General features: G+C 38.3%; 1 protein-coding gene across 1 annotated transcript; it reads right to left on the minus strand.

The window, feature by feature from the left end:
• Positions 1-1,436: 1,436 nt before the first annotated feature.
• Positions 1,437-6,492, minus strand: Edc3 (enhancer of mRNA-decapping protein 3). Its single transcript, XM_089735185.1, has 6 exons — positions 6,179-6,492; positions 5,571-5,725; positions 5,085-5,207; positions 4,210-4,597; positions 3,513-3,881; positions 1,437-2,804 (listed from the first exon to the last, which is right to left on the minus strand). Exons 1-6 carry the CDS (start codon positions 6,331-6,333, stop codon positions 2,552-2,554), a joined length of 1,443 nt encoding a protein of 480 aa, XP_089591311.1. The 5' UTR covers positions 6,334-6,492; the 3' UTR covers positions 1,437-2,551.
• Positions 6,493-11,089: the final 4,597 nt, after the last annotated feature.

An 11,089-nucleotide genomic window follows, 5' to 3' on the forward strand; every position in this document is an offset into this window, starting at 1 on the left:
TATTTCGTTTTAATTATTCCCTTTTACTATATAGGTAGTTTTGAGGTTTGTTTATTGCACATATAGGAAGACGAGCATATCGTCGTTGTCAAACCAAAATCTGCTATACAATGCACTTTTTGAAGTTTTTACTTTTGGACCTTTTCGTATAGTTCACAGCCCTATTCTACCGTACAAAAAAACTGTTGAGTATATAGCTTTAATTTGATATAGTTCTTAAAAATTCACCTTTATATAAACATTTTATACGGAAATGTTTTTACTCGTTAATTCAAAATAGAGTTTTTGCACATAGCAGATTTTGGTTTGACAGCGACGATATGGCATATTTGATGATGTGTGGTCACCGTCGCCCTTGGAGGGCAGCAATGCTAGGGCGTAGCCAAACTGCTGCTGCCTAGCATTTTTTTTCCTACCTATGCTAATAACCTTGAGAGGCTATTTCAGCTTCACCCTAACGTGTGTAGGTGAGCTCACGGGGCTCAAACCGGAGTGATGCTAACACTGGCCCTAGCAAGAGCAGTGCTTCGCAGAATCTACCGCCGGATCGGAAACGCGACCCACTGAGAAGATCCGGCGAGAAACTCAGTGGGCTGTGTCTGTGGGTTAATTCGCTCGTTGAGCCCTTCGTCGCAAGCGACGGGTTCGACGAGGACGGTGACCGGTGCTTGTGAGGCCTAAAAGTACCGTTAATGGATCGGGAGGTGCCTACCATTGCAACCTCTCTACAAACCTCGTTTGAAGAAATACATATCACAGCGCTCAGGAAACATCGTGGAGGAGAAATCATTCCGAGGCCTGATGGTACTTGTTTGAAAATATCTCTGGGAACGCACTGCGGATGAAACCAGCGGTTCTAGGTAAGTGGTGTGGCTCTGCTCCGGTGGGATGGTAAAAAAGAGGTGTTGGGATTACTGGTGGTAGGACCTCTTGTGAGTCCGCAGGGGTAGGTACCACCACCCTGCCTATTTCTGCCTGTTCTGTTTTGTACCCTATGTTCTATGGGAAGTGCTCAACGAAACAGCTCGAGTTTTTTTTTTATTGCTTAGCTGGTTGGACCAGCTCACAGAGGTGAAGTAGTTACTGGAGCATAGACATAGACATCTACAACGTAAATGCGCCACCCACCTTGAGATATAAGTTCTAAGGTCTCAGTATGGTTACAACGGCTGCCCCACCCTTCAAACCGATACGCATTACTGCTTCACGGCAGAAATAGGCAGGGCGGTGGTACCTACCCGTGCGGACTAACAAAAGGTCCTACCACCAGTAATTACGCCAATTATAATTTTGCGGGTTTCATTTTTATTACTCGATGTTATTCCTTCACCGTGGAAGTCAATCGTGAACATTTGTTAAGTACGTATTTCATTAGAAAAATGTCACGTCTTGCATCAGTGCTCCCTTTGTTTGACATAAAATTAAACTTCAGCATGTTTTATTGAACATATTTTAATGTAGTTTTTGTATACAGCTCCCTTATTTCTGATGCATTAAACAAAAAATCAGTAAAATTCCCGAACTAATATCAGATTTATACATTAAATAGTTAGAGATAATGTATAGGCTGATTTAAAATGACTGACTCGATTGTGAGACCAGTTCAGTGTGTCATACTAGATACTATTAATATTCGAGTAGCTCATGTGAAGAGATCCGTTGAGTCTAAAATAATATATTTAGTTGGCTACACTAACATCTTTTCAAGTGAGGCTGATCGGTAATTTGTATATCATTGAAGGGTATTTAGTTTAAGCGATATTAATTTTGTTATTAAATGTCCATTTTATTTGGTACTAGCTGACCCGGCAGACTTCGTTGTGCCTCAGTCGGTAAATAAAAGACCACAACTTTTGTATAAAATAAACTTAAAACAAACAAAAGGAATTCGTCCGACGGGGGACACATCAAAGGAAAAACAAAATTGTTATTTTTACTTAATTCTGAGCATTTTCATATTTATCTACCTTTTAAACCTTCTCTGGACTTCTACAAATAATTCAAGACCAAAATTAGACAAAGGGTCCACCCGTTCTTGAGTTTTAGCGAGACTAAAGAACAGCAATTCATTTTTATATATGTATATTATTATATAGATTAGCATCGACAATTCTGCTTTTAATTGAAATTCAATTATGGTTAAAGCATTAAAAAAAAAGAAAAAAAAAAGTCATGTTTAAACCTTAAATGGCTCTTCTGTAAAGTTGAAAAAATTTAGGTTAAACCAAATAGCCTTCACCCCGGCCATACAACTTATCAAAATACTTATCAAAATTAAATGCATTTAATATGCGAACATTTTACTTTGTTTTAATTTATTCGTCATTTATTTTAAAACCGCGCGCGCTACTGAACGAACGAACGAACGAATGGTTTATATCGGTTCTCATTCAGTTTGCCAACTGTCGATATCAGACTGCGTGTCGCGGTCAGTTAACTTAATATATTTATAGTAATCGATCACCTTTCATTTTAACATTGACAATGACCTATTTATTTATGTCACGATTTAAAATACGCGTTTGCGTCAGTCCACGGGCTCCGTCCGGGGTCAGTCGTCGCTCGGGTGCAGCGCGAGGGACGTGGAGGCTCCGAAGGGCGGGCGGTAAGCCAGGCGCAGGTCCGTGTACACCTTGGTGGGGGCTCCGACGTGGGCCAGGTACAGTCTGCCCAGCGAGGGGGACACGGCCGGGGGCGCCAGCGACAGCACGGCGGCGCGCCCCGACACGTTCCGCCAGCCGCGCGCCGGGGGCTCGATGCTGATGATGGGGGCTCGGCAGTTGCCCACCCACTGCAGGACAGATCTGGGAAATCAACCGATGCGCAATGTAGGTCTTGCTTATAGTTCATTTTGTATTATGTGTGTGTATGTGAATATTGGCAGATTTATGAGACGTACTGATTAGTTGACCAAATGTGGTACCGATCCGATCTAATGAAACCAGTACGTAATGCGCGTTCGCGAAGATTTCCACGACTTGAGTAATGTCAAGTTACAAAAAATTTGCAACATAATGCACTTGCTGTGTATAGTATAGTGCAGTCGGACGTGACTTATTGGCTGGAACGTGAGGAGTGAAGTTTGGTGATTTGTTTTATTTTGTCTATTTAATGTTTCTTCAGCTTTAAATGTGTAATATCAGTGGCTTATTAAATGTTTATTAGTATCTGTGAAAGTGCACAAATGTGAGAAAATGAAACAAAGCCGCTGGACTTAGCTTCTCGGGATCCTCCGAAAAGTCCACTGGAAAAGTCTCAATAGTAAATAACCACCATTTTATTGAGATTATATTTCATCCCATATTATCTCATCTCATTTTATTTAATTTCATCTCAGTTGATTAATGTCTCAAATTAATCATCTTCATTTCATTTCACTCCATATTGTTATTTTTCATAAAAATAAGAATATAATTAAAATAAGACTTGACCTAAAGGTCTCAGTTACCAGTTCACAAAATCCCTTCAAAAAAATATAGCAGTCGGACGTGTACAAAGTTGGCAACACTCACTCATACTTGTCCTGGGGGTCGTCGAGCAGCGGGTCGTAGAGCGCCAGCAGCACGAGGTCGGGGCTGGGCGCCGCGTCCAGTGCGTCGGCCGCCGCCACGCCGCACAGCGCCAGCGCGTCCACGTCGGGCTGCAGCGCGGGCGCGGCGGCGGCGGGCAGCACGTAGGCGGGGCGGGCGCCGTGCGCGGCCAGCAGGCGGGCGGCGCGCAGGGCGGCGGCGCCGGCGCGGTGCGGCCCGGGCACGGCCAGCACGCAGGGCGGCTGGTGCGCGTTGCGGGGCTCCAGGCGCCGCCCGCCGCCCACCAGCCGCAGCGCCACGTCGGCGGCGCAGCGGGCCAGCAGCGTGTACGCGCACTCCGCTAGCCCGTAACTGGAAATCGTATTGCTTATTCTATAGCGTATATAATTAGCATGCCCTTTTAGCTGAGAGCCCAATGTTAAATATATTGCTAGCTGTTCTTCAGCAAATCTTAGTAAACTGAAAAACCGGCTCTTTTATTTACTCTGTAGACGCCCATACCCAATAGAACCAAAAAGTGTAGCCCATTTATTTAAAAAAATCTGCTAATTTATAATCTTCACAAAATCGCAAAGTTTATATTATTTAGTACAACTTTCTCCAACATAAAATTTGAAATAATAATCGAGTTGTTTTGATGAGTTAACAAAAGCATGTATAGTATCAGAATCAGGAGTACCTCACCATACCCTCCCACAGCTGCCTGCGGACGCGCGGCACGACCGACGGAACTATCACCCCCTCGTCCGTTACATAGTCAATCGGACCCCGTAGGTTATCTGGCACTCTCATAGCGTGTCTGGCTACCGGAGCAGTTCCCAATACGTTCTCATCGTGCTTATACTTCCCAGCGTCATCTGCTTGCCTGACAAGGTCAGGTTTGTGGGAATTTCTCATCTGCTCCCAGAAGGCACGTTTGTCAAACAGTGCAAGGTTCCCTTCAAAATCAAAATCGTCATCGATGGCATCTGTTGATTCTCCAAAGCATGCTTCATTCCGACGTCTTGCTTTTTCTTGACCAACGAGGTTGCGACCTTTCGGCGTAGAGCTGCAGTTGCCGTAGCTACCTGGTGATGGTTTCGGACTTTATTTATCTGACAAAATATTCTGAAGAAAGTTTCCAAATTTGTCTTGATGAGCATTAAGACGAATTACTGGGGCTACTTTTAATTGTGATAAAATAATGGAACATATCCAAAAAAGGATAATGTCTACTTGTACTAACATTTAACATGACCAACGAGGTTTGCTCTATAATATGAGAAATGTAATCATGACTGGAATACTTTATTAAATAAATTACTATTTCTTTAAAAAATCAGAAATTGCAATATTTTTCTGAATTACTTCTTTGAATAGCACTATCAAATTTACAATACAAGTATTTAGTAAAAGCTCTATTGCCAGTTTTAGTAGTCATTTTATCAGATAAGTCAACTGAGGATTTCCCTAAATTATATTAAATTACCATTTTTGGCTTTCCTTTTCTGTATAATCATTGTAAGCATTTCTAAGTATTTTTAAAAATAAATAAATTGACTTAGCAATACATACCGGCATGGTTATTATTTTTATTATTCCTATTTGCCTGTATCTCAATGGGTTTGCTGCGAGTTGGGCCTTGTACTGTATTGCGATTAGCAGATTTATTGTTAACAACACTAGTTGATGGAGTTCCTGCAAATAATCTATGCTTATGAAATTACTTCTAATGAAATGACTATTCCACCAGACCCTTAAGACTAAATATATTATAAAGCCATAAAGCATCCTATAATCTCATAAAAGTCACAAAGAAAGGCTTTATTAACAGTTTCCTGACTGAACCATAACAGACCTAAAATACATAAATTTCAAATTTGAAGCAAATAATTCTTAATATTATTGATTCAAATAAGTTTTTAATATTTTAGCCCTAGAGAGTTAGCAAGAAAGATATAACTTGCATCCAGAAATATAATTTTTTTATTAATCTTGCCTAATAAAGGCTAAAATGTCTGAAATTCTAAAACTATACTTTAATAAATCTAGTGTATTTACCTGAACTAGTCTGCGCAGGGTTGGCCTGTAAATTCTCACAAACTGTTGCTTTCTGAGCTTTTTTGCCACTCTTAGTCACTGCTACTGTGCTGTGAGTCTGCTCTGATGGTTCTGGTTTAGCTTCAATAATTTTTAAATCTTTTATATCTGCAGCACTGTACAGAGGAAATTATCGTCTCAATAATAGTATTGTTTGACCAATGTAAATTAAACAAGGAAAAAAGTGGGAGTAACTGTGCCAAAAAATAAAACTTGCTATGGAAGTATGTAGTTTTTTTTTTGTTTTTCTACTGCAGACAAATGTAGTGTAGAACAGCAGAGGCATATTAGTCTATGGTGCCAGGACTGGTAAACAGAATCTAACAGCTGATTTCACTATACCTAGTTTAAGTGGTATCGAGCATTAAGCATGGCAGTGCTCCTCCTATTGATGATGTCTATTAGGGATGATGATGACCACTCATGAGCGAGTACGCACCACATTCTTACATACAAGTTTTATGTATGAATGGAAGTAGTAGCAGTACATAATTTTTCATAAAAGATTCTTGTATGACAACTCTGGCTTGGTTGTGTTTTGTATACGATACGATTTGATATTTACTTACTTGAGTGTAACTTGCAATTTAGGATATGGAAATCCGTTTCGAAACGCTTTAGTTAGTGTTAACGTGTTTCCATCTGCTTCAAGGATGGTGCCTTGATAGCAGCCTAAAGGTTCGCCACAGTTCACCGAAACCGCGTATCCAATCCAATTAGACATTTTCTTTGTTTTAAAATATATATATGATTTCGATTTCTACAAAAATGTAATTATAAATATGTATCGCGATTCGAATGACAATATTTAATGTGCTGTTAAATGTAGTTTTAAATATTTATCGAAGAGCAGAATGAAACTTATTGTGTGTAATAACTATGCATAATGACACAGACATAGATTATACACTTAACACAGATTAGCGCTATATCTATGGCCATTCTATGGCCTATGTCATAAATTAATCTATTCGTAGAATTTTGCATAAACTTACTGATATATTTGTAGTCAAGTACTGAAACCACTAGCAAAAAAAAATATTTTTCGATTTTATTTCCGCTTTATCGAATTTCAAGTCTCTGTGGTAATAAAGAACTCACTTTTATAATATTATCAATATAATATGATTAGCTGTACCGACCCGCTTCGCTGGGCATTTAAAATTTACATTATTACATATTAAGCAATAAGTATTATATTATTATTATATTATCATTAGCGCCCCACGACGATCCTCATCATTAACGCCCCCGCAACTGGTGTAGGGAGTCTAACACTCATATAAATATTAGCCTATCCATTAAGTACATGTATTTTCTACACGGATACCAAGCTTCAAGTCAATCTGATGCATGGTTCTGTAGTTATAACGGAAAATCCGTAAAAACCACTGTAAGTGTATATATTAGTATAGATATATACAAAACCCATCTCTAGTTAGAAATGATCGTTAAAACTAAAACTGAATTTAGCAACTAACATACAAATAGATGGTAAGCTGGCTTGCAGGTAAATGCATTTCATAACGTATGTTGAAGCATTTTAATAGCATTTAGATTGTGATGTCTATGGGGTCTGGTAAACACTAGAAAGAATCTAGTTAATGCAGTATAATTCATTTAAATAGAATAGCAGATAAGTGAAATGGGTTGATCGTTTCACTTATATTTACCTAGTCAGGTCATAAATTCTGTCACATGTTTAATGTAAAAGAATTGAAACAAGTTTATTCATTATGTAACCATTCATATACCAAAATGAACTTAACAAAACATAGATTCTTATGACATTAAAGTTTATTCAAAATGACCTCCGTGATTTTGAATACAGGCCTTCAATCTGCGCGGCCAGTCGTCTATCGCAGCACGAACGAGGTCCATGTCAATATCGCCGGCTGCCTTAATCAAGGATGTCTTGAGTGACTCCAAATTGGGATAAAGCTTTGAGCACGCCTTTTCCTCCAAGTGTTGCCATATCTTGTAATCTAACGGATTCAAATCTGGACTGGAGGAGGACCAGTCTTCGTGCCGGATGAAGTCGATTTCACGCGCCGCCAGCCAGTCTTGTGTGCTCTTCGCTCTATGAGCTGGCGCCGAATCTTGTTCGAATACCCAGTGCCTGTTATTGAACATGGTATGAGAAACAGGTTCCACAAGGTTCGTCAGGACTGTATTTTGATACACAACTGCATTCATTTTTACACCTTTCTCACAAAAATGTACCTCTGTTAAGCCCCAATAAGAAACTCCGAACCATACCATGAGCGAGGATGGAAAATGACCTCGTTGGACACGCGGAATACGGTTGCTCGCTTCTTCACTACTGTGTGCGTACACATTATCATTTTGTTTGTTGTAGCTCTCTTCTACGGTAAACATTTTTTCATCCCAAAAAAGAATTTCCCGATATTTTTTTCCCGCGTGCCGCTTCAACAAAGCGCGGCATCTCTTCAGTCTCAGGTCCATTAGACGAGCATTCAAACGATGTCCTGTTTTTCTTCGATATGCCCGAAGCCCTAAGTCTTCATTTAACACCCTTTTCACCGTGGTTCTGCTTAACCCCATCTGAAGGGCCAACAGTTTCTGCTTACGTTTGGGATTTCTTTGAATTCGCGCCTTCACAGCTTTTATCCCTGCTGGAGTCCTAACAGACCGAGGGCGACCACTTCTTGACCTGTCATCTACACTAGAGTCTTCATTGTATCGTTTGATGGTACGATAAACGAATCTTTTGGTTATATTCAAATTTTTCAGTATGTTAAAAATTTGAATTGGCGCGTAACCGCAACGATGCAACGCAATAACTGCAACACGGTCTTCTTTAAGCGTCCACTCCATATTTAAAAATGAGTAAAATTCTAAAAGTATACATTTTTATTTTCATGAACAATTCGAAATTCGAATTCAATAAACTTTTTTGTGGCCAGCATTCTAAAAGAAAAGTTTTTACTGTGTGACAATACTTATGACCTGACTAGGTATACATATAAATAAAAATGGAGTGTCTGTTTGTAATATTGAAATAACCGTTTTTTACCACATGCATATGAATATACATACGGTACATACACCAATACATACACCAAAATAACGTTTTTTACAATTTTTGTCTGTCTGTTTGTTCTGGCTAATCTCTCTAATGGCTGGACCGATTTTGACGGAACTTTCACTGACAGGTAGCTGGTGATATAAGGAGTAACTTAGGCTACTTTTTTTAGACTAGCTTCGCCCCGCGGCGTCACCTGCGTTTATTGTCGTACCGCGGGATAACATCGCGGGACTCAGCGGGACTCAGTCTATCAATAATAATATTTAATGTTTCCGAAACGTAGCGAGGGCGGGCTGCTAGTCAATAATAAAATTTAATGTTTCCAAAGGCGAAGCGAGGGCGCGTTGCTAGTCTCTAATATTAGTCTGTTGGGATTTTTGCGTAGGAATGCAGTATCGAGTTATGTGAATTGTTTTATTTTGAGTTTCTCACCGATTCTTCTCAGTGGGTCGTGAATTGCGATTGCGATTGAAAAGTTGATTCTGCGAAGCACTGTTCTTGGTGGAGCTAGTATTAGCAGATTCTCTCAAGTTGAGCTCGTGAGCTCACATAAGCGTCCGAGCGTAGCTAAATTAGCATCTTAGGCTACCAGCGAATAGGTAGGGAAAAAAAATTAGAGTTTATTTGATTTCATCTAATACCATACTTATCAGTGCTACCATATCAACATCACATCACACACATACATCAACTCATTCATTACATTTACTGGATTTTATTTTGTTCCATTTCATTTCATTTAATATAACTTATGCCTAGCTAGCTGCCAGAAGCCTCCAGAGGCCATTTTGGTTTCATCTTCTTCCACCATTCTTGATTGGTGGGAGAGCCCATGGGGTTCAGGTTTCACATCAAACATGGCTTTGACCTTTACAATGCAAAGCCTGGTCATGCCCAATACACTTCCATTGCCTTTTCAAAGAAAAAATCAAATAATGACGTATTTGCTGTCAAATTTAAATTCGATTTCAGTACCATGACATGGGGTAAATTGGGATCCTGGGGTAAATTGGGACAAACCTGCGGAAGATTCTCAAAGTACCTGTAACACGGAATCTACCTAATTTTGTTTATGTTAATATTTATCAATGTATAGAAGAAAAACCAAGTTAACTATGGAAGTACTAAATATGAGTTAAGTTGGTCCCAAAAATTCGTCAAATTAAATTTAAAATAGTGGTTGAAAAGTGAGTTTTAAAACAGCTTAAAGAACTTTTAAAAAAAGTAATATTATCGTTGTTTTTTCAATAAGATCACAGTTTATATAAGTTTTTAATACACCTGGAAATACCACAACAAACGGTAAGTTGCAATATTCTTATTTTAAATACAATATTTCGACAAAATAAAAAATGTATATTTTTTCCTTTCTTTTTGGGGAAAATTGGGACGTATGTAGGGTAATTTGAAGCGAGACTGGAAAAATTAGGGACGAGAAAACACAAAATTGGAACGCCAAAAGACAAAATAGGGATGGCTTGTTAGGGTTGTCACTGATATCTTATAATAGATTTTTTAGCCTATACTATCACTTAATTGCGTGATGTAAAGAAGGTTAATGTGTTTATCAGTTAGTTTATGTAAGTATTATAGGTAAAAGAAAAGTATATATATAATTACTTTTTTTCGCGACATTTACCTTGTAATATCTGCACGGTCGTATGTTCTTTATAGCAATAAAAAAATTAAAAGTTAAAAGAACTCAATCGAATCAAAACTTTTGTTATTTCAGAATCTATTCACGCGTCGAATCATGATTTTGTTAACATTCACAACGAACACATACAAATAAAAACAGGCCTCAGATTTTAAATGTAACATTAATTAAAAATCCGAGATATCCAATTATGAGTGAGTGAATTAATTGAGTTTAGTTATTTAGCTTAGAAAGAATTTCTTTTATTTTTGTTATTATTGGCAGTAATCAGATAAAGCTGTTTTTTTATCTTATTCACCTAATATCTTACTCTTGCTCAAAGATCATTTTGAAAATGTTGATTAAATAAAATTGTATTAATGCATTTCCAGTCCTTTTGTTTTCTATTTTTTATTCTATTTTATGATTTTGGTTCAGAGTTGTGATTTTTAAGGAAATTAAATAATAATTTTCTAAAATATAACATGCACGTACTTTTTTTGATCATTGTATTGTTGATTATCATTCACGTCACATCGCTTCGGAATAGAAACCAGCTTAATTTACACTATGTTGTGTATTGTGCTTAAATTATGGATTGTATTCATCATTTCGGTCCATATAAATAATTATATGGCACCTACCTATATATCGCAGTACTGCGAGTTGACAACCCTTACAAATATCCCAATTTAACCCTTAACCGTGTCAATTTACCCCGGACGCTGGGTAAATTGGGACGGCCATTATTTTACCGATTATTTCTTTAAAATGAATAATTAAAATAATGTAACG

Source organism: Bombyx mandarina, chromosome 19 (genome assembly GCF_030267445.1).
Source record: "Bombyx mandarina strain Sakado chromosome 19, ASM3026744v2".
Lineage (NCBI taxonomy): Eukaryota > Metazoa > Arthropoda > Insecta > Lepidoptera > Bombycidae > Bombyx > Bombyx mandarina.

What these genes read in the sequence shown, in the direction of transcription:
- Edc3 (XM_089735185.1), bottom strand. Translation starts at nt 6,333, where the DNA reads ATGTCTAATTGGATTGGATACGCGGTTTCGGTGAACTGTGGCGAACCT. An exon ending in AAATTGCAAGTTACACTCAA is followed by an intron (nt 5,726 to 6,178) that starts GTAAGTAAATAT and finishes TCCTCTGTACAG; the next exon opens with TGCTGCAGATATAAAAGATT. An exon ending in TAAAAATAATAACCATGCCG is followed by an intron (nt 4,598 to 5,084) that starts GTATGTATTGCT and finishes AACCATCACCAG; the next exon opens with GTAGCTACGGCAACTGCAGC.